Genomic DNA, 23,652 nt, shown 5'->3' with positions numbered 1-23,652 from the left:
CCTCGCTGATCCTTGGCCTCTCCATGGTGCATTGCCGGCAGTTACCACCACTCCCGCCAGTGGCGTTGCCTGTAGTGACGGCTACCGGTCTCTGATTGACCCGCGGCTCTCCGAGGGGTGGTGGGGGGTCAGGATTTCTGCTTCCAGGGTGCTTGATCCCATGGAAGGCCTGCCGCTGGCAAGAGGCACATAATATGGCGGGCCTTCCCGAAAGGAGGCAATACCGGACTCTTGCTGGCTTTCCAGCCAGCAGGGAGATCCCCATCACCTCCATTAAATATTGCCCCATATATTTTCATGCAGTATGGAATACTTTACAACGATTCACCTTGAATGCTTTAACCTCTTAATAGGATTCAAGCACATTCTTTCTTATGGATTTTACGCCTGGTTGTGGCATCATGAATGACTTAAGTCTTGAACTTTTGAACTTTCTTTCCAAAAAAGTAAAATTAGCTGATCGTAATCCATCTAGTATTGTTAAATGTAATAACGGCAAGAATGTCTATCCTGCTGACTCATTATTTAGCTACAATTTTAAACAAACTTTCTTTGACCAGAACGTGCAACTTCTTGCTAATGGTGTCATTCTGGTGACATGCACTTAAATATGGAAATAACTATTTTGGTTTTGCGAATAAGATTGTAAAATTAATTCATTGGTTGACATTCCTTTAGATGACTCATTTTACCTTTATTTAAAGAAAAATAAACACTAGTTGCGCTTTTTCTGTCCAGAAGAAATGCAGGGCATTATGTTTAGAGGATTAATCCATTTGTTAAGATGATTAATGCATTGTGGATTTTTTTTATTGGTAAAGAGAAAAGCCTGGTAGAAGTGCTTAGTACTGTCAATAGATTCAAAGTAGAAACATGGCTTAGCCTGGGCCACTCCCATATGATTAGAAAGAATTGTGCACCAGAAAGATGATCTGCAAATGAACTTGTATAGAGATGTTTTGCCAAGGTTGAGTTTGATGTGTGTTTCAGGGGAAGAAGAAGTGTATTTGTCCCCCAAAAAACATTTAAAAATTCACACTTTTTTACATAACGTTTTCTTTTTTCATCATTTTAGAAGTATTTTCTTGTTTTTAAATGCAGCCTATGTGTTCCAACAAAAGAGATACTGTCTACTCTACACAATTAACTGCAGAACTACTCTTCGTACAAATAAGTAACACTTGCAGAAGTTAATGCCTACTTTTCAATGTCTTGTTTATCACTGTGAAAACAGTTTTTAATCATTTATTCACTTATAGGCACTGATTTTGATGCAATTAACTTGTGTTTTATTTTTTAAGTTCCTTCTGTGGCTACATTTGCCTTTCTGGAAAATCTTGTCCAGTACTACAGACTCCATCTCTTGCAATCAGAAGTTGGAGAAGAAAGAGGCACCCTGATACCTGAGGTACCAGATCACCAACAACAACCATTAAAGAATAAGGTTCAACATCACTATTCTCAACATCATTCTCATCACCCACCAATGCAGCTACACCTTCAGCAACAGTATCAAATTCAACATCCAGAAGAACAACAACCAGTGGATCAGGAGGGTCCAGAACCTCAACAGACACAACAGAAGTGTTCAGAACAAGAGCTTAAGGTTGAACAATGTGATGAAATTCCAGAACAGCATCATAGCCAACAATATTACCCAGAGCAACCAAAACAGCAGTATCAGCAGAAAAGCCACAAAGAGCAGTTCTGTGAGGTACCACAAAATAACAGCCAATGTCAACAACAGCTGGTGGTGGAGCACCATCCATTGAATTCAAACCAATTGACACAACTCCAGCAACAGTCACCACAACAATTAACTCTGCTCCAGCAACAGACATCACATCAATTGCCGCAACTTCAACAATCAACACATCAATTACCACAACTGCTGCAACAGTCAACACATCAATTACCACAACTGCAGCAACAGTCAACACATCAATTACCACAACTGCAGCAACAGTCAACACATCAATTACCACAACTGCAGCAACAGTCAACACATCAATTACCACAACTGCAGCAACAATCGCCACATCAATTACCACAACTCCAGCAACAGTCACCACATCAATTGCCACAACTCCAGCAACAGTCGCCACATCAATTGCCACAACTCCAGCAACAGTCGCCACATCAGTTGCCACAACTCCAGCAACAATCGCCACATCAGTTGCCACAACTCCAGCAACAATCGCCACATCAATTGCCACAACTCCAGCAACAATCGCCACATCAATTGCCACAACTCCAGCAACAATCGCCACATCAATTGCCACAGATGCAGCAATCATCCCCCCACCAACTGCCACAACCCCAGCAGCAAGTACCTGACCAGAAGACATTCTTATGGCAGCAAGAAGACCTACAACCATTGCCACCAGCACCGCCACGTCCCCAACATCCACTTCACCATCAGCTTCCACAGTACCAATGCCCTTCACTCCAGGAGCCACCACGTCTGCAACATAGGTTGCAGCCTTCAACTTTCAAAGATATATGTCGTAATCTGAAAGCAGTAGCAGCTCGTAAACGTATGCGACAAAGCCAACCATCGGTAAGAATCATCTCTTTATATAAAATGGATCTTTATATTGATTAGCTGTTTTCAATTGAATGTATATAAATCAGATAAAAGTCAATGTCTGCCAATTTACCAATGGCCCCGAAGTGAAATACATTTAAGAGGTATAAATGTGATTTCCATGGTTATGAATTCACAGAATAAAACTATTTTATAGTCTCAGGGAAACTACATGAATGGAGGGTGTGAAAAGTTGATTATTTGGGGCGTCTGTGTAAAAGTGTGTGGGAGTGTGTATATGTGTGTGCAAGAGTGAGAAAGAGATGCCAAGGTCTTAAAGAGAGTGTAGAGGACTTTACTAGAATGGTAACAGAGATGAGGGACTTTGGTTATGTGGAAAGACTAGAGAAGCTAAGATTTTTCTGATTAAAGCAGAGAAGGTTAAGGGGAAATTCAATAGATATGTTGAAAATTAGGAGGGATTTTGATAGAGTACAGGCGGCAAAACTGTTTCCACTGTCAGTAGACTTGGTAGCCAGAGGACATAGATTTAAGACAATTAGCAAAAGGACCAGAGGGTCAGAAATGTTTTTATTCTGCAAGCTGTTATTATCTGGTATTTCACTGTCTGAAAGAGTGTTGGGGCAGTTCAATAATAATTTTCAAAAGGAAATTACACATATACCTGAAAAGAAAAGATTTCCAGAGTTATGAGGAAAGGGTAGGGCAGTCGGACTAATTGGATAACTCTTTCAAAAGCCTGTATTTTCGCAAAGCCATGGAGACTCTGGGGACCTTCCAAAATGCCGGGTGGCATCTGGATCTGGAAGTCCTGCCTGCATTACTGACAGATCCTATTTTTGCCGGCTGAGTTCAAATGTTTTTGCTGGAGTAAGGGCCTTATCCCTCTGTGTGGGACTGACGAATCTTTAGAGAAGCCGTAAATGCTCTTGAAGGGTGGATAAGGCCTGGAGAACTGCCAAGTTATTTAAGTGGCTAGTTCTTTAAAATTTGGAAAAAAAACTGCCTGCCTGCGCCTGTATGAGGTTAAAAAAAAAATTTTTCCAGCAGTTTCAGTAGCTGTTTGTTAACATATTCCTAAGTGCTATCATAATAGTATAATTGATGTTTGCCTGCTTCCCACAAACTGTCATAACCACAGTGGAAGACTTTAAGTTCACAGTTTGATTGACAGCTTACAGAGGCTATTAAAGGATTAGCTTCTTTGATGTGGGTTTATGTACACAGTCTGTTGTTATTAGGAATTAAGTACTTGAGGGAATTTAAATGTTTTGAATGGGCATTCATGAATGGGATTTTTTTTAATATAGTGAACACTGTAATAGACATTTAGAACTTTTTTTCCCATCTCAGCATGGCTTCTGAGGTCTTCCCGTGGTGGATACTAGGTGAGTTGGCATGGAGGGTGGGGGTTAATGAGTTGGCATGAAGTTGGCATAGGGGCAATACTGGCTCATGGGGATGGGTGGGGGGCATGGATTGGCATGGAGGGTATGCGGTCCATTAGGAATGGGTGAGGGGCATAGATTGGCATGGAGAGTATGAGAGTCATTGGGCGTGAGTGGGGGACATAGGTTGACGAGGGTATGAGGGACCATTGGTGATCAGGGGGCATGGGTTGGCATGAGTTGGCATGTATAGGCATGGGAAGTGGGTGGGGAGGACTGAGGTGGTTCGACAGGTGAGGGTTAGAGGGCCTAATGTTTAAGAAAGCAATTAGGACGAAGCCCTAGAAAACCTAGGCAGGCCTTCTCAACAGCTTGCCTTTGCTCTCGGCAGTCCCTGTGGCCTCCTCTGATCTGCGTCCAGGAGCAACAGGCCTGAATCCATCCCACACCTTTCCCTCCAGAACACAGATTCTGTCATTCAAGCCACCTTTTCCCGAGGCGGAGGGAGTGGGGAAATTTCCTGACTCCCGCTGCCTAAATTAGGAGCAAAACTCCAGGAAAAACAGGCATGATCAGCCCAAAAACTCCCTTCTGTGCTCTGTGATTCTATCATTTAAACTTTTTTACTCATTTATTGCTGTCACAGGCAAGTCTAGAATTGACTACCCAACCCCAATTGTCCTTGAGAAAGTATTGGTGAGCTGCCTTCTTGAACCACTGTTCCTCTCAAAGCACAGTTAGGGAGTTTTAGGATTTGAAGGGACTGTGATATATTTCCAAGTCAGGATGGTGTGTGAATTGGAGGTAACTTGCAGGTGGTGGTTCCCATGCGCCTGTTGCTGTTGTCCTCTGTGGCTGAAGTTGCCGGTTTGGGAGGTACTGTTGAAAAAGCCTTGGTGAATTACTGCAATGCTTGTAGATGTACAGTGTGCCAGTGATGGAGGGATTGAATGTTTAAGGTGGTGGGAGGGGTGCTTGTACTGGATGAGGTCGAGAATTTTAGTGTACAAACTCATGATAGAAAGGCTTGTCAATGATAGAAAGACTTTTGGAAATCCAGTGCACTTAAATGAATAGGCTGCATGCAACAAAAAATAATTAGAGGGAACATTGACCCTCACGATATTGATGGTGGGGATTCAGCAATGCCATTAAAAATCAAGGGGAGATGGTTACATTCTCTCTGTTCGAGCTGCTCATTTCCTGCAACTAGTGTGGTGCGATAGTTACTTGCTACTTATCAGTTCAAGGCTGAATGTTGTCCAGATGTTGCTGCACATGGGCATGGACTTCTTCCACATCTGAGGACTTGTGAATGGATCGTCAGCGAACATCCCCACTTCAGACCTTATGATGGAGGCAAGGTCATTGAAGAAACAGCTGAAGATGGCTGGGCCTAGGACACTAGCCTGAGGAACTCCTGCAGCAAGGGCTGTAATGATTGGCCTGCATCAACTGCAATCATTTTCCTCTGTGCGGGAATGACTCCAGCCAGCAGAGAGTTTTCCATCTGATTCCCATTGACTTCAAATTTACTTGGGCTGCTTGTTGCCGTACATGGTCAAGTGCTGCCTTATGTCAAGGGCAGTCACTAGCACCTCACCTTTGGAATTCAGCTCTTTTGTCCATGTTTGAACCAAGGAGATCTGGAGTTCAGTGATCCTGACAAAATCCAAACTGATCATCAGTGAGCAGGTTATTATGAGTCAATGCCACTCAATAGCACCGTCAGTGATGTCTTCCATCACTTTGCTGGTGATTGAAAGTCGGCTGATATTATAATTGGTCGGATTGGATTTGTCCTGATTTTTGTGGATAGGACATATCTGAGCAATTTACCACTTTATCAGTTAGATATCAATGTTGTAGCTGTAGTGGACAGCTTGGCTATAGATGTGGCTAGTTCTGGAGTGTAAGTCCTCAGCACTACAGCTGGAATGTTGCCGGAGCCCTGTGCCTTTATTGTATCCAGTGCCCTTAGCTGCTGTTTAATATCATGCGGAGTTAAACGAATTGACTGAAGGTGCCTTCTGTGATGGTGGTGACTTCAGGAGGAGGTTGGGATGGATCAGCTCAACACTTCTGGCTGAAGATGGTTGCAAATGTTTCAGTGTTGTCTTTTGAACTCACCTGCTGGGCTTCACCATCAAGTTGAAGCATAAGAGAAGAGATACAAGGAACTGAGAGAATGAGGACAGACAAACATCATTAGAATAAAGAGTGGTTCAGAAATAGGCATTAGACTGGAGAAAATGTGAGGCAGATTAAGATGGGTTTAGAGCACATGCACCTTAAATGTCCAAAGCACGGTCAATAAGGTTGGCAAGCTGTAGGCACAAATAGCAACAAGCGATTACGATACAGCGGCATTAATGGAGACCTGGTTCAAACGGGGCAATTAATATTCCTGGTTACAATGTATTCAGGAAATATGGGGCAGGATAAAAGCTAGCAGGGTAAGGGTGGCTGTATTAATCAAGTATACTGTTACAGCACTCAAAAGGGATGATGTGGTTGAGGATTAAAAGACAAAACCATTTGGTTAGAATTAAGGAACAACAGAGAAACTATTACGCTACTTGGGCCTGAATTTTTCAGGCACGTCTGCGTCGGGCGGGCTTGGCAGGAGTGGGTGGGGGTGGCCGGGGAGCCACCCGCCGCCCGGGATTTGGCTCCGCTCCATGGTTTCACGCAGGCAGGCCAATTAAGGGGGGAGGAGGGAGAGCGGGCCTGGCGCACAGTTCGCGCATGCGCATGAAAGAGCGCTTCAATCTCCCTGAGGCACGGAGCTGCCTTAGGGAGATTGAAGCACTTTTTGAAAAAATTAATAAATACAATAAAAATTCAATGAAACATGTCCCCTCATGTGACTGTGTCACATGAGATGGGACATGTTTTTAATTTCAAAAGAAAGTTTTTATTTAATTTGTAAAAGCTTTAGGAAACCTCATCCCACTCGTGGACGAGGTTTCCTAAAAAATGTAAAGGCTGCTTGGCATTTTCGCCTGCCCGCCAACCATTAGGTTGGACAGGCAGCATAAACCTCAACTCAATTACCTTGTTAATGGCCTTAATAGGCCTTTCAATTATCGGTGGGCATGCAGCCGACTCCGGCACACACCCGCCGAATGAAATATCATGACGGTGCGCGGTGACATCGGGATGTCAACAACATTGCGCATCATTTTACATTCCGGCGTGTCGGGTGCGCGTCCGCACGCTGAAGGTAAAATTCTGGCCTTACTATTGACTACCAAATAGTGGAAAGGAGATAAAGGCACACATTTCCAGGCAAATTGCAGAAAACCGCAAATGCTCTAGAGTAGTGTTAACAAGGGCCTTCCTTTATCCAAATATAGACTTTGAAAATAACAATGTGTGGGTAAAGAGTGGATAAATTACTGAAATGTATAGAAGAGAACTTTCTTGATCAGTGTGTTTTCAACCCAAAGAAGAAGGAAGCAATGCTGGATCTAGTTCTTGGGAATGAACTGGGGCAAACGGAGCATATTTCATTTGGAGAGTATTTGGGAGAGTGATCACAGTATCACTGGATTTGGAGTAGTTATGGAAAAGGACAAGAAAAAAATCAAATTGTGAAAATATTTAACTAAGGAGGGCTAATTTCAGTGAACTGAAAAGGGATCTGGCCTAGGTAGATTGGAATCAAAATTGCAGATAAAATGGTAAATGAGCAGGCCTTAAAAAAAGATAGCGTGGATACGCATCCCATGAAGGGGAAAGGATGGGCAACCAATGCCAGAGCTCCCCGGATGACCAAAAACATAGAGGTTAAAATGTAACAGAAAAAAGGAAGCCTATGATAAATGTCAGATTCATAATATAGTAGAGAACAAGCTAAATGCAGAAATATGGAGGAGAACTGAAAAAGGAAATAAGAGGTACAAAGGAAGTATGAGAATAGATTAGCAGGTAACATAAAGAAGAACCCAAATGTTTTTGAAAAATATGTAATTGTAAAAAGGTCATTATAAGACGGGTGGGGCTGATTAGAGACCGAAAAGGAGATCTTTTTGTGGAGGTAGAAATCATGGCTGAGGACTAAATAAGAACTTTGCATATCTTCACAAAAAAGAAGGATGCTGCCAGTGTAAAGGAGGAAGTAATACTGAAATTGGATAGGATAAAAACAGATAAGGAGGGATTGAAAAGATCGATGGCCTTCAAAGTGGAAAAGTCATATGTTCCTAGACTGCAGAAGGAAGTAAGAGTGAAAATTATTGAGGCTCTGGCCATAATTTTCCAATCCTCCTTAGAGATATGGGACTGGTGCCAGTGTACTGAAGGATTGAAAATGTTACAACCTAGTTCAAGAAAATGGAGAGGGATAAACCTGACGGTGGTGTTTTAGAGACAACAATCAGGAATAAAATGATTTGGTGATTTGAAGAATATGAAAAAAAGACATTCATTTTTTCCTCATGTCACTTCTGGTTCTTTTGCAAATCACCTTACATCTGTGTCCTCCAGCCACTGAAGCAGTTTCCCCTTATTCCATTAAAACCTTTCAAGATTTTGAACACCTCTATCAAGTCTCCCGTTAACATTCTCTGCTCTAATGAGCAGAACCCCTATTTCTCTAGTTTCTCAATGTAACAGACGTCATTTATTACAGGAGCAAAACTAGTAAATCTCTTCTGCAACCTCCAACTGAGCCCTAACCAGAGTTTTATAAAGGTGAAACATAGCTTCCTTGCTATTGTACTCTATGCCTCCATTTATAAAGCTAAGGATCCTTATGTCCTTACAAAGCCTTCTCAACTTGTCCTGTCACTTAAGACTTCTGTACGTTTATCCCACAGAGCTCTCTTTTCCTGTATCTACGTAAAAAATTGTACAATTTAGTTTATATTGCTGCTTCCTACCAAAATGAGTCAGTTCACAATTACTTCTCTGTGTTAAATTTCATCAGCATGTCTCTGCCCATTCCACCAGCCTGCCTAGGTTCTCCTGAAATATGTCCCCCTTACTGTTTACAACATTTGGAATTTTGTCTAATTGTAAACCTTGAAATTATGCCCTGTATACTCAAGTCTAGGTCATTAATATATATCTAAAACGGCAATTGTCCAAAAGTGACTGCAGGGGGATATCACAGCAAGACAACTGTTCACCCCCAATCTCTGCTTTTTGTCCTTTGACCAATTTTGTATCCCTTTAATCCCCTGGGCTTTAATTTTGCTAGCAAATCTATTATATATACTTTATCAAGTGTCTTTTGAAAGTCCATGCACACAACATCAAACACGGTATTTAAACCCACTCTCTCCTTTACTTCATCAAAGACTTTGATCAAATTAGTGAAACACAATTTTCCTTTAACAAATACATTCTGGCTTACAACACCAATATGCATTTATTTAGCACCTTTAACATAGTAAAATATCGCAGTGTGTTTCACAAGAGCTTTATCAAATAAAATTTGACACAAGCCACATAAAGGCTTTTAAGAAGCATTTTAGAAAAGGAGAGAACTGGAACAGTGGTGAGGTTTAGGAAAGGAATTTCACTGCTTAGGCCTTAGGTAGCTGACAGCATGGTCATCAATGGTGGAGTGATTAAAATCAGGGATATGCAAGACGCCTGAAATAGAGAAACACAGAGATCTCAGAGGGTTATGGAATTGGAGTAGGTTATGGGAATAGTGAGGGACAAGGCTGTCAAGGGATTTGAAAGCAAGGATGAGAATTTTAAAATTGAGGCATTGTTGGACCAGGAGCCAATATAGATCAGCAAGCACAGTTGTGTTGGGTGAACAGGGCCTGGTGTGAGTTAAGATACAGGCAGCAAAGTTGAAAATAAGATAAAGTTTATGGAGGGTGAAAAATAGGACGTTGGCCAGAAAGCATTGCAATAATCATGTTGAGAGGTAACAAGGCATGGATGAAGGTTTCAGCAGCAGATGAACTGAGACAGAGGTGGAGATGGGGGATGTAATGGAAGTGGAAGTAGATTGTGGCCAGTGCTCATGATCAGTGGCTGAATAGGATGTTGCAGATAGTCTATTCTAGCCTCAGAGGGATGAAATTAGTGGCTTGAGTTGGGGAATTGAGTTTGTAGCAGGGATCAAAGACAACGGCTTTGGTCTTTCATTATTTAGTTGGAGATTGTTTCTGCTCATCCTGAATTGGATGTTGGACAAGCAGCCTAATTAATCGGAGACTGTGGAGGGATTGAGAGGGAGATGCTGGTGGAGTAGTTCTGGGTGTTGTCAGCGTTCACATGGAACCTGACATTTTTTCGGATCATGTCACCAAGGGACGGCATGTAGATGATAAATAAGAGTGGCCCCAGGGCCTCCAGAGTGTGGGAGTGGGAAAAGAAACCCTTGCAGGTGATACTGTGGCAAGGACTGGATAGATAAGAATGAAACCAGGTGGGTTAGTTGCTCCAGCTAGAACATGGAGAGAGGCATTGAAGGAGGGCAGTGTACTCAAATGTGTCAAACTCTAGACAGGTCAAGAAGGATGAGGAGGGATAATTTACTAAGTTCACAGTCACATAGACCATTTCAGACTTTGAGGGCTATTTCAGTGCTGTGCCGTGACAGGATGGAAACCTGACTGGAGGGTATCAAACATGGAGTATCCAAGTGCCTATTATTTTGCCCCAGATTAATGTCTCTCAAAGTTTAACCACCATTGAAGTTAGGCTGATTGGCCTATAATTGCCGGGTAAACCTTTTCCCTTTTTTCAACAGGGGTATAACATTTGCAATCCTCCATATCTAAGGAGGATTGGAAGATTGTGCCCAGAGCCAGTGTTCCCTCTAATTTATTTTGGAGTTTGCAGCAATTTGTTTAAGTGTACGGCCCCATTAAATTCTCTTGTGCAACCTAAGTGGGAAATTTGGAGTTACGGCAATGCTGCACAGCTTAGAGAACACATTTCCCAGAGCTTCTGAACTTTCCACTCATAGGCCAGGATTTTTCAGCCAACGTGCGGGGGCGGGCCCAACACGCTGGCGCGTAAAATGACATGTGATGACATCGGGCACGCGTCCTGACATCATCAAGATGTTTCGTTCAGTGGGTGTGTGCCGGAGTCAGCTATGCACCCGCCGATAATTGATAGGCTTATTAAGGCCATTAACAAATTAATTAATGTCAAGTTAACACTGCCTGTCCAACCTTACAGTTGGCGGGCAGGCGAAAAGGCCAAGCGGCCTTTACATTTTTTAGGAAACCTCATCCACGAACGGGATGAGGTTTCCTAAAGCATTTATGGATTAAATAAAAAGTTTTCCTGAAAAACAAAAACATGTCTCATCTCATGTGACACAGTCACATGAGGGGACATGTTTCATTAAATTTTTATTGATTTTATTTATTATTTTCAAAAGCGCCATGCCTCAGGGAGGTTGAAGCACTCTTTCGCCCTGACTCTCCCTCCTCCCTCCACCCACACGGGTAGTGCTGAGTGCTACCGCTCGCATATTACGCTGGGCGGGCCTTAATTGGCCTGCCTGTGTAAAATGGCGGTGCGGAGCCGATCGTGGGCGGCGGCAGGCTCCCCGATTGCCCCCACCCGTTCCCACCGAGCCCGCCCGATGTGGAAAAAATTCAGGCCATAGTCTTGTACTTGATATCTTACTTCTTTCAGCAAAGTAGGATACATCCCATCTGAATGGGATGGAATAAGAACCTCCACCATCTGCTTGGTTCCCAGTCTCCGGGAATCCTTCAGTTGCTGATCACTATGGAAACCTATCTCCCACTCACTGCCTCTAAATTTCTGCTTCCACTGACAGCCAGATAGTGAATCTACCTGGGCATTGCATGGGACTCAGGGCATCTTTTATTTAAGTAAGCCCCTACAATTAAAATCAGCAGGCCTCCACATTCTCGAACTCCTTGGCCATGCTGCCTCTGTCAGCTTTGCTTGCATTTTTCCCACCATGTGTTACAGTCGTTGGTATGGAATCATACTTACAGAAGGAGGTTCTTTGACACATCTAGTCAATGCTAGCTCTTCACTGCAGCAATTTAAAACTGCTCTCTCCCCATTTCCCTGAGCTTCCTCAAGAAATGGCTGCACGCACTGGATAGAGTAAAGGTAATGGACCCCAACAACGTTTTGGCTGTAATGCTGAAGACTCGTGTTCCAGAACTAGCCACATCTCTAGCCAAGTTACTTCAGTACAGCTGAACAACAAAGTGGAAAATTGTCTAGCTATGTCCTGTCCACGAAAAGTAGGACAAATCTAATCTGGCCATTTACAGCCCTATCACCCTACCCTCTAACATCAGCAGTGTTGGAAGCTGTCATCAGTAGTGCTGTCAAGTAGCATTTACTCACCAGTTACCTGTTCACCAATGTTTAGTTTGAGTTCTGCCAGGATCTCCGCTCCAGACCTTATACAAGCTTGGTCCAAACGTGAACAAAAGAGCTGAATTCCATAGGTGAGGTGAGAGTGACTGCCCTTGACATCAATGCACCATTTGACTGAGTGTAGTATCAAATTGCTATAGTAAAATTAAAGTGAATGGGAATCAAGGGGAAGACTTTGCAATGGCTGAAGTCATAGCTAGCACAAAGGGAGGTGGTCATGGTTGTTTGAGGCCGATCAACTCAGCTCTGGGCCATGGTTGCAGAAATTCCTCAGGCATTGTCCTAAGCACAACCATCTTCAGCTATCCCTTCCCTCCATCATAGGGTCAAAATGGGGTATGTTTGCTGGGTTTGATGATTGCACAGAGTTCAGTTCCATTTGGAACTCCTCAGATACTGAAGCTGTCTATACCTGTATGCAGTAAGACCTGGAAAATATTCAGGCTTGGACTGTGAAGTGGCAAGTAACATTTGCGCCACACAAGTGCCCGGTAATGACCATCTTCAACACGAGAGCCTAACCACCTCCCCTTGACATTCAACAGGATTACCATCACATCCTGGGGGTCACCATTAACCAGAAACTTAAGTGGACCAGCCACGTAAGTACTATGGCTACAAGCACAGATCAGAGACTGGGTATACTATGGTTAGTAACTCACCTCCTGACTCCCTAAAGCCTTTCCACTATCTTCAAGGCATGAGTCAGGAGTGTCCATGGAATAATTTCCACTTGTGTGGCTGAGCATAGCTCCAACCACACACACACAAAGCTCGACACCGTCCAGGATAAAGCAATCTGTTTGATTGGCGCCACATCGTCCACCTTAAATGTTTACTCTCTCCATCACTGGCACACTGTGAATGTAGTTTGTATCTTTTATAAGATGCACTGCAGCATGCTGACGAGCTTTCTTTGACAGCACCTTCCAAACCTTGATCTACAGTCTGGAAGAACAAGTGCAGCAGGTGCATGGGAACACCACCATATGCAGATTTCCCTCCAAGTCGCTCACCCATCCTGACTTGGAAGTATACCACCATCCCTTCTTCGCCATTGGGTCAAAATCCTAGAAATCCCTATCTGACAGCACTGTGGGTGTACTTACACCACATGGACTGTAGTAAAGTAGGTGGCTCACCACAACAATTTCAAGGTCAGTTAGGGATGGACAGTAAATGCTGCCCTTGCCAATGATACCCACATCCATGAATGAATAAAAACAAATGAGAGATGTTCAGACACATGGAGGGAGAGTATAGTCGGACTTGCAAAGAAAACAAACAAGATCAGACACGAGTAAAGGGAAATAATTCAGACACATGGGGATAACTTCCACTGGGCCACAAAACAGATAGGAGCGCATGAGCAGCCTGTTGTACATATTGTTTGAGATTAATTTCTGTTGACTTCAATAAAGAAGAAAATAGGGTAGGGTGTAGCCGATCTGCCTGTTTTGCATCCCCCACATTAGTTGAATTTTACCATCATATAGATGGAGTCACTCAGACACAGGATCTGAAAGATTAAGATATCAACAACAATTTATATTTATATAGCGTCTTTAATATAAAAAACATCTCAAGGCACTTCACAGGAATGTTACAAAGTAAAAGTTGACACCAAGCCATGTAAAGTGATTTTAGGGCAAATGGCCAAAACCTTGGTCAAAGAGGTAGGTTTTAAAGAGCATCCTAAAGGAACAGCATTTAAATTCTAGGATGATCCAGGTACCAGAATAGGATGTGCTCAGGTAACTTGGAGGAGTGCAGGGCTTGAGGAAATCACAGAGATAGGGAAGGACAAGATCATGGAGGGATTTGAAAACAATGATGAGAATTTTAAACTCAAGTTGCTTAACTGGGAACCAATCTTGGTCAGTGAGCAGAGGAATGATGGATGAACGGGACTTGGTGTGAGTAAGGATACAGGCAGCAGAGTTTTGGTGACCTCAAGTTTTCGGAAGGTAGAATGTGGGAGGCCAACAAGGTGTGTGTTGGAATAGCCAAGTCTAGGGGTAACAAGGGCATGGATGAGGGTTTCAGACATAGAGAGAGAGGCTCTGACATGGGGAAACAAGGTGAGGGAGAAGCAAAGGGAGATTGGGAAACAGAAACAGACACACATTGAGAGAAAAAGCAGGAAAGAGATGTAGAGAGACTTTTAGTCACAGTGATATATCTCTTTCTTCATAGACAGTCCCTCAGGATCAAGGATGACATGCTTCCACTCTGGTTCGATGGGTTCTGAGATGACAGTGATAAATGCAGAATCACTGATACGTACAGAGGTTGAGAGAAAATGTATCCACTAAAGTGAAAGGCATGCAAAATAGAAACAAGTAGAATCGTACATGGATATACAGAGAGGGAGAAAGCCATATCCGCACAAAAGGATATTTGTTTGAGTAGTTTGCAGCTTTGGTTGATATGCCTTGTCATTTGATCTGACGATGCGGATGTTTTTAATAAACATATAAATGAAAAAATTTTCTTTTAGAGTTTCAAGATTTTACTCTAGCAAAAAAATAGTAATGCCTACCTGAGTGCTGGAGTTGCTACATTGTGCGCAAACTGAAAAGACAAGGGGAATTCAGTGGTACAATAGCATGTTCTCTTTTTAATTAAAAAAAAATGCACTCTCACCAAGAAAAATCTTTGATATTTTTTAAAAATGTAAATTTTCTTGCTAGCATGGAAATTCTCAGAAATCTGTTCCTTGTTAACTTGTTCTGGGAACATAAATTACAGGAAACATCCCAGGGAAGCTCAATTTCAACAGCAGGAGGCATGAATCCAATTTGGCTGGAGAGCTACTCTGAAGCTGCATGAACATAGGAAACTACACAATAGCCTATAAAATGCTTTCCAAGTTTGGGAGTTCCAAAGTTGTTGTGAGATTGACTTACAGTTGTGCACCTCTTGTTTGTACTAGTGTCACTCAGGGTCACAGGAGTACTCTCTTTAGTTGATGACACCAGAATGCCCAGCAGGGAGAGAAGAACTGCTAGAGAGTCTCCATGTCAGCAGAAAAATTAATATTTAAAGTAATTTAGACTGCAGTGATTCAAGATCACCACCTTTTCAAGGTGGCTAGGGACAGACAATAAATGCTGACTTTGTCAATGACACCCGCATCCTGAGAATGAATATAACAACTGAATTTTCTTTGGGAGTGTCATTTTCTTTTATTAAAAATAGGTGTCATTAGATCAAAATGCGCTTCCCTAAGACTTTCTTTCATTTGATCATAAAAGGTGTACATAATATAATAAGACCATAGTCTGTGTTTTTAATTCCTACTCACAGCCAAACACACTTCAGTAATTAAGCAGGTTTCCTGCTTATGGTAATGTTTTGATGAACAGAAATAGTCCAGCTCATCAATAGTGAAGAGAAGGTGTTAGTTTAGATCTGTAAATTTGTGTTAATTTTATTTTGTGTATTTAAATAAGTTTTGTATCCGTTAAGTTAACCATACTTCTTTCCACTTTATATAAGTTGAGTCCGCATTGCATACTCTTGAGGTCAGTTATAGCGTAGGTTATCCAGAGGTAAAACAATAGTATTCTAATTGACTGTGCCACCTAGTCCCCTTATCCACTGTAGTCCAATAAGGTACTTTGACATTTCTTTGCATTCTGTACCTTGGGAAAGAGGCTTATTTTAGTTCCTGTCATGGGTTTGCACACTTCAGTGGAATTGGCTTCTATGTAGATCAGCTCCATGATGCTGCTTAATTACTGAAGTGTGATTGGCTGTGTCACTGCTGTGCCATTTTGTATGTACAAAGTATTGAAGTTGTGACATCCACAGCATGTGACATTAATCCATAAATGCTCAAAGTTTGACAAACATATTTACTATCATGTTGACTGGTCGTGCAGGAGCTTGGGAACCAGTGGCAAATCAAGAGACCCAGCAAGACCAGGGAGAGAATTTTAATTGCCAAGAGGGTGCGGGTCCGGATGCAGGCAGGGATTTAAAACCAGACAACTGCTGGCATGTCAAAGACTTGACATGATCCTGTTCACTTCTGCCTTTAACTGGGGCGCTTTCTGAGGTGAGCAGAAAACTCCTGTGGAGCTGTCAGGTCAGATATTTAAATATCCAATTGATTGAGCCTTTAACCTAGAATTCTGGCTTTAACAACCAGTGTACAGGTTTCCTGACCTAAGAGGAACTCACCAGGGTCAACAAGATGAGGGCACAGCAGGGACTCCATAGCTGCTATCCTGCCTATGTGAAAGACTTGTAGTCACAGGACCTCTTCTGAGAGTGTGCTTTCACACTTCTACAGGTGATTTTTGCAAGTCATTTCACCTACGTTGGACTTTGCTCACTTAGATTTGCACTTCCTGCTGTCAGCCTTCACTGCAGCATGGGAGCAACTTATCAGCTACACTATGGACCTCTAATGAGGAACAGCAAGAGCAGCTAAAACAACAACACCAGCAGAAGCAGGAGCAACAACAACACCAACAGCGGCTGCCTTCGCTGCAGCCCCATGTTGCTCCACAGGACAGAGGGGATGGACAGAGAGCTCCAGTTCAAAGGAGGCGATACCCCCTGCACAGGGCAAAAAGGCAGAGGATCGGCTTCCTCAACATGATAGAACAATAGTGCCTCAGGAGGAAATAAAAATGCTGGAAATACTCAGAAGGTCAGGCAGCATCTGTGAAGAGAAACAGAGTTAACGTTTTAGGCTGGGATGACCTTTCATCAGAACTGAAGATAGAAATATGAAATAAAAACAGAAAATGCTGGAAAAACGCAGCAGGTGTTGCAGTATCTGTGGAGAGAGAAACAGAGTTAATGTTTCAAGCCTATATGACTTCTTCAGAGCTAAAGAGAAATAGAAATGTGATATGATTGATTTTATACAGTTTAAGACGGGGTGGAGATATAAGGTCAGGGATAGGTGACAGCTAGGGAGAGATTGACAAAAATGTCATGGACACAAGACAAAGAGAGTGCTAATGGTAGTGGTAAAGAGTAAAGAAGGTGCTGAAAGTGGCATAAAGGTAAGATAGCAGAACGTGTTAATAGCAGAACAAGGGTCAGCGCTCAGTGAAAGCACAACATAGAAACAAGTGACAGATGGCCCTGTGGGGGGAAGGGGTGTTGGTTGGGGGAAAAGGATATTAAAAAATGAAGAAATAAAAGAATAAGATTTAAAATAAATAAAAATAAATAAATAAAAATTGGATTAAGAAAAGGGGTCAAGATGGAGAAGAAAGTTCATGGTCTGAAGTTGTTGGACTTGATGTTAAGTTTGGAAGGCTGTAAGGTGCCTAATCGGAAAATGAGGTGCTGTTCTTCCAGTTTGCGTTGGGCTTCACAGGAACATTGTAGCAGGCCAAGGATGGACATGTAGGCATGAGAACAAGATGATGAGTTGAAATGGCATGCGACAGGAAGGTCTTGCGGACTGAGCAAAGGTGTTCCACAAAGTGATCACCCAGTCTTTTGCTTATATATTAAGATAGAAGTATAGTAGGTTTTAAGCCAGTGGAAGGGGGAGGGCCAGAAAGATCAGCACGGTCGGGCTGTGATAGGGTGGAGGGCAGGAGAGATTAAATAACTAAAGATTTCATGGTGAAAAAGCCAAAGAGTCGTAATGGGTATAGTAAAGAAACAAAAAATGTGTCCAGATAAGGTGTGAATGGCTGCATAACAGCCATCTGAATGTAATATGAAGGGATAAATAAGGAAACAAGTCACAATTTTTTGGCTGGTTCAATCTTGTCTCACTGATGAAGAAAATGCAGGGCTGTATAGATTTTAAGAACGCTTTTAATGAAGTGCCACATAAAAGGCTGGTTAACAAAACTGGGGCTCATGGAATAGGAGAGTCATTGTCAGCTTGCATTAAAAAAAATGTTTAAAGACAGGAAATAGCGAGTCATAGTAAATGGTTATTTTTCAGGCTAGAGGATGGTAGACAGTAGTATTCCCCAATGATCAGTGCAAGAACCGCCTACTTTCATAGAAATAAATTATTTGAATTTTGGAATACAGAGTAAAATTTTTAAAATTGCTGTTGGAGGTGTGGCAGACAGTGAGGATGAATGTTACCAATCAACTACAATAGGACATAGGCTAGCAGAATGGGCAGACAAGTGGCAGATGGAATTTAAGACCAAGGTGTGTGATGTGATACATTTTTGGCAGAAGGGAGTGTGCAGGGACAGAGGGACCTATGGCATTGATCTTTGAAGGTGGCAGGACATTTTTTTTTATTAATTCATGGGATGTGGGCATTGCTGGCCACGCCAGCATTTATTGCCCACCCCTAATTGTCCTGGTTCAGAGGGCATTTAAGGGTCAACCACATTGCTGTGGGTCTGGAGTCACGTGTAGGCCAGACCCGGTAAGGACAGCAGATTTCCTTCCCTAAAGGGACATTAGTGAACCAGATGGGTTTTTACAACAATCGACAATGGTTTCATCATCAGACTTTAAATTTCAGATTTTTATCTGCCGTGGCAGAATTCAAACCTGGGTCCCCAGAGCGTTACCCTGGGTCTCTAGATTACTAGTCCAGCAACAATACCACGATGCGATTGCATCTCCCTATAGAGAGACTAGTTAACAAAGTACATAGGATTGTAGTCTTAATAAATAGAGGTATTGAGTACAAAAGCAGAAAAGTCATACTGAACCCTTATAAAGCTCTGGTTATGCCGCAAATGGTATATTGCATCCAGTTCTGGTCACCAAACCTTAGGAAGGATGTGAAGGTACTTGAGAGGGTGCAGAGAAGTTTTACTTGGATTGTTCCAGAGATGAAGGAACTTAGCTACAAGAATAGATTGGAGAAGTTGGGATTATTCTTCTTGGAGCATATAAGAGGTTCAGGGGAGATCTGATGGGGGTGTATAAGATTATGACAGGTTTGGATAAGGTAGACAAAGAAAAGCCATTCCCATTAGCTGATGATACAAGTACTAGGGGACACACTTTTAAGATTTTTGGCAAGAGATACAGAGGAGATGTGAGGAAGAACTTTTTTACACAGTGATTGGTAATGACCTAGAACTCGCTGCCTACAAAGGTGATGGAAACGGAGATGTTCAATGATTCCAAAAGGCAATTGGATAGGTACTTGAGGGAAATAAACTTTAGGTCTATGGGATTTGAGCGGAGAAATGGAACTGACTGGATTGTTCCACAGAGGCTTGGACTCGATGGAGCCAAATGACATACTTCTGTGTCGTTATGGCTCTATGATGCTGTGATCATACTATTCTCCTGAAGATTAATGTCCATTTGGAATTTGAAATGCAACAATAGATGACAGGACAATGGAGATTTAAAATAAAGTGCTCAATTCATTTAAATTTCCACAGACAGAATGACATTAACATTGTTAAAACACTCTAGTAAATCCCCTTGTGCAACTAAGAAGTCTTCCTCTTCCACTTTCAATTATCACAACTTAGCACCACCCTATGGCTTTAGCAGGCTCATTCTCCAGCTCTGACAGCTGAGATGCCAGTGGCAGACACCCTCTGAGTTTAGGAGCCCTTGAGGGACCTTTCAAAGACTGCCCCACCTGCCCCTATGTTAGGGTTAGACTTGGTCATTAGAGCAGGAGACAACATGTGGAGCACTGCCTGGGGAGAGGGGTAAGAAGTGAAGTGGGAGCATCCTGAGACAAGTCTCCACTTCCATTTGTCCTTTTCCTGCCTCCCCCATCATGGTCCATCTGCACTTCCCTGGTATCCAAAAGATGTAAAGCACTTTGCATCAGTTCAGTGAGGCATTAAATTGAAAAGGCAAGGCTTTCCTCCATCCTGTTTAAAGTAGGCAGCCATTGGTGAGGGCAGAATACACTCAGTTGCCTGCCACTTGGGATTCTCCATGCAGGTGACCACTCATTTCATAGAGGTGGACATCAACGCAAATACCTGAGGCATCATGGCACTTACGGTAGAGATGGACTTCTTCAATCTCTGTCCAAGGCTGTGCAGTGCCTCTGGAAATGCTGACAGAATTACACACATTTCCCATTGCTGCTCCAGAATTGTCCTCTTCGTGGATGATCCCCGAGGTTCAGCATTGCTGAGTAGAGCTTGGAGTGTCCTTGGCCCTACATTGGATCTCTCCACTACTGTGTGTGCCTCCAGCTCCTGCTGCTACTCACAAGTGATGTGCAGCTCACCATGTATTATTTGTATGGCTGGAGAAGCAGTTAAAAGTTTGATGTCAAGGTCAACAATTCATTCAGTGGCTTCATCTGACACACTGTGAATGGTTGTGATGCCACCAAGATTGGAACTCTCAGGGCAGAAGTTCAGTATGTGGTCTGACTTGTGTGGTCACCATCACAATTTGAGCTATTCCTTATGTTCCACCTATGGAGTGAGTGACCATATCTTCCCTGGCCTATCCTCAAGCAGTTGAGGGTTTCCAGATTTTGCTTGGAAGTTTGAAACCTGGGGCTTCACTGCTCGGGTCAGTTGCCAGGTTCTGATGTGATGTTGGCAGTCAACCATGTGATGACCTAGCTATCTCCCTCGCTTAGGAGTGCGTTTCTGTGCTAGTCGGGGTGTGTGCATGAGCCCTGTGATGGTGCTCCCTCAGTACGCGCCTCCTTCTGAAGACTCATCTGCCCCCTCCTGCTCCAGCTCCTCTGTCACCCTTGAAGGACCTGATGGAGATGAAAGATGTGAATTTGAATTGACATGGAAAGGGTTCAAAATCTACATTGTGCAGATCTTGATATTTCAGTTAGAGGTGAAAGCAGTTCAATGATTGCCTGTAATGTGCCAGCTGGCAGTGTGATAACTAATTCTTTCTCCCAGTATGTGGGACAGCCCCAGTTCTCCATCGCCTATGGACTATGCCTCCCTGCCAATACCCAGCATTTCCTCCTCTGCAGCAGTTAGGGTAGCCATGATTGCAGGGCCACCCCTGGTTCTCTGCCTCTCCCTGGATTTGAGCATTCTCTTTTCCTGCAGAGAGTTATGAATATAAGAAATGGAATATGTGGAGGGGATGGAATCACATGGGCGCAAGAGGGCATTATGATGAGAGTATGTGTGGGTGTTGGTTGTGAGGAGGTGCCTCGAGAGAGAGAGAGAGAGAGAGAGAGAGGAACGATTGGAGCTGTATGCTGTGTTTTTCTGAGGAGTGCTGTACAGGAAAATGTTGAGGAAGTTGGAGAGTTGGCTTTGACACCTGAAAGTGGTATCTTACTTACCTTCCCTGCCCTTAGGAGGTCAATGGACCCCCTGCACCACTGCATCCATGTTCTAGGGACTGCGCTTCTGCTGCTGACTGCGTCAGAGACTTCAAGTCATGGCTGTCAACTTCTTCCTGTCAGTGTGAAATAACACGTCTCTTCAGGCTCTCACTGCCTCCAGCATTACCTCCAAGAAAGAGTCAGAGAACTGGGAGCAGTCTTTTCATGTTTTGCTTCCATTGCTTTGCTTCCAGAATGTCCAGATGCAGCCATTCTGCCTCCCTCTAGGCTCCCTTTAAATAGAGATCCTTTCATTGAAAGATGCAGGTTGTCATACCCACACTCTGTGGTTAATCAGGAAACCCAGAGGCAGGATGTTAATGTTGTGGCTGATTTAAACAGCCACTCCAAAGCATCCGCAGCTTTTTGCTTTTATTTTAGCCACTCCAAAGGCTGCTGATGCAACAATTGGCTTTATGATCCACTGCAGCTCCCCCATTGTGAGCAGGCCTGTTTTGTTAAAGTTCTGTACCAGCTCTCCACTGGTCCTTCAATCATGTATATTCATGTTCCATAGTGCTGCTGACAAATCAAGGCCTACATATCAAGAATCAGGAACACTACTAGATTGGAAAAGTTGCTTTAGATTATTTCTACTAAATGCATTAAATAAAAATAGAGTTTAGATAATCATTGAATTGTAAAACTCAGAGGGAGGCCATTCAGCCCATCATATGTGTTGGTTCTTTGAAGGAACTATCTAATTAGATAGTTCCTAACATTGATAACTAACATTGCCCTTTCCCCAGAGCCCTGCAAACTTTTCCCCTTAAAGCATTTATTGAATTCTGTTTTGAAATTGTTAGTGCATTGTAGATCATAATAACTCAGTGTTTATATAAAAACAGCACTTTTGACAGCACCTTCCAAACCCGTGACCTCTACCACCTCAAAAGACAAGGGCAGCAGATGCATGGGAATATCACCACCTGCAAGTTTCCCTCCAAGTCACACACCATCTTGACTTGGAAATATATCGCCGTTCCTTCACAGTCGCTGGGTCAAAAACCTAGAACTCCCTCCCTAACAGCACTGTGGGTGTTCCTACAACATATGGACTGCAATGGTTCAAGAAGGCAGCACACTGTCACCTTCTCAAGGGCAATTAGAGACGGGCAATAATTGCTGGCCTAGCCAGCAACGCTTACATCCCATGAATGAACAAAAAAAAGTCCTTCTCTCACCTCTGGTTCTTCTGTGTCTTCTGGTTACCCACCCTTTCTACCACTGGATACGGTTCTCTATTTACTCCATCATAACCTTTCTAGATTTTGAACACCTCTATTAAATCTCCCCTTAAACTTCCTTGGGTGGGTGGCAAATTGCTGAGGCCACAATCTTTCAATTCCCTTTTGATACAGGAGTGGTGCCAGAGAATGGAAGTGTTGCAAATGTTACAAAATTTGTTCAAAAATGGGGAAACTTGAACAAGTATGGGCCAGTCCAGCTGATAATGGCGGTGAGAAAAATTTTAGAGATGACAATCAGAGTCAAAATTAATTGGCACTTGGAAAAATATGGATTGATAAATGAATTTTGCATTCCTCATTCAATCTCTCTTTTTTTTTCAAATTATGTTAAACCTGTGTCCTCCAGTTATCAACCTCTCTGCCGCTGGAAGTTTCTTATTTACCCTATCAAACTTTTCAAGGTTTTGAGCACCTCTATTAAATCTCTGAAGCTCCTCTGTGCTAGCAAGAAGAGCCCCAGCTTCTCTAGCCCGTTCACGCAACTGAAGTCCGATATCTTTGGTACCATTCTAATAAATCTCCTCTGCATCCTCTCCAAAGTCTTGAAATCCTCCAAACACGTGGTGCCCAGAATTGGCCACAATACGGCCAACTGAGGCCAAACCAGTAATTAATAAGAGTTTTAGGAAAAGTTCCATACTGTTGCACTTTGTTTATAAAGCCAATGATTCAGTATGCTTTTAACATCTTTCTCAACTTGTCCTACCACTTTAGAGATTTGTGTTTGTACATCACCAGGTCTATCTGTTTTTGCACCCTGTTTAAAATTATACCTTAGATTATATTCCTCATTCTTCCTACCAAAATGAATCACTTCACCCTTTCTGTTAAATTTCATCTCTGACGTGTCTGCCTATTTCATAG

General features: G+C 42.8%; 1 protein-coding gene across 4 annotated transcripts in view; it reads left to right on the top strand.

The window, feature by feature from the left end:
• The window catches only part of prdm11 (PR domain containing 11), a 159,628-nt gene that overhangs the window by 77,144 nt on the left and 58,832 nt on the right, over positions 1 to 23,652 (top strand). Inside the window, exon 8 of one of the 4 annotated variants that reach the window (XM_078548856.1) lies at positions 1,302 to 2,560. The exons of the other annotated variants lie outside the window; for them this stretch is intronic. Coding sequence (XP_078404982.1) covers positions 1,302 to 2,560 — 1,259 coding nt within the window. The remainder of the gene's footprint in view (positions 1 to 1,301; positions 2,561 to 23,652) is intronic. 4 annotated transcript variants of the gene reach the window in all.

This window comes from Cetorhinus maximus, chromosome 9 (assembly GCF_964194155.1).
Source record: "Cetorhinus maximus chromosome 9, sCetMax3.hap1.1, whole genome shotgun sequence".
In the NCBI taxonomy this organism is placed as follows: Eukaryota; Metazoa; Chordata; class Chondrichthyes; order Lamniformes; family Cetorhinidae; genus Cetorhinus; species Cetorhinus maximus.
This window is presented reverse-complemented; position numbering and strand designations above follow the sequence as displayed.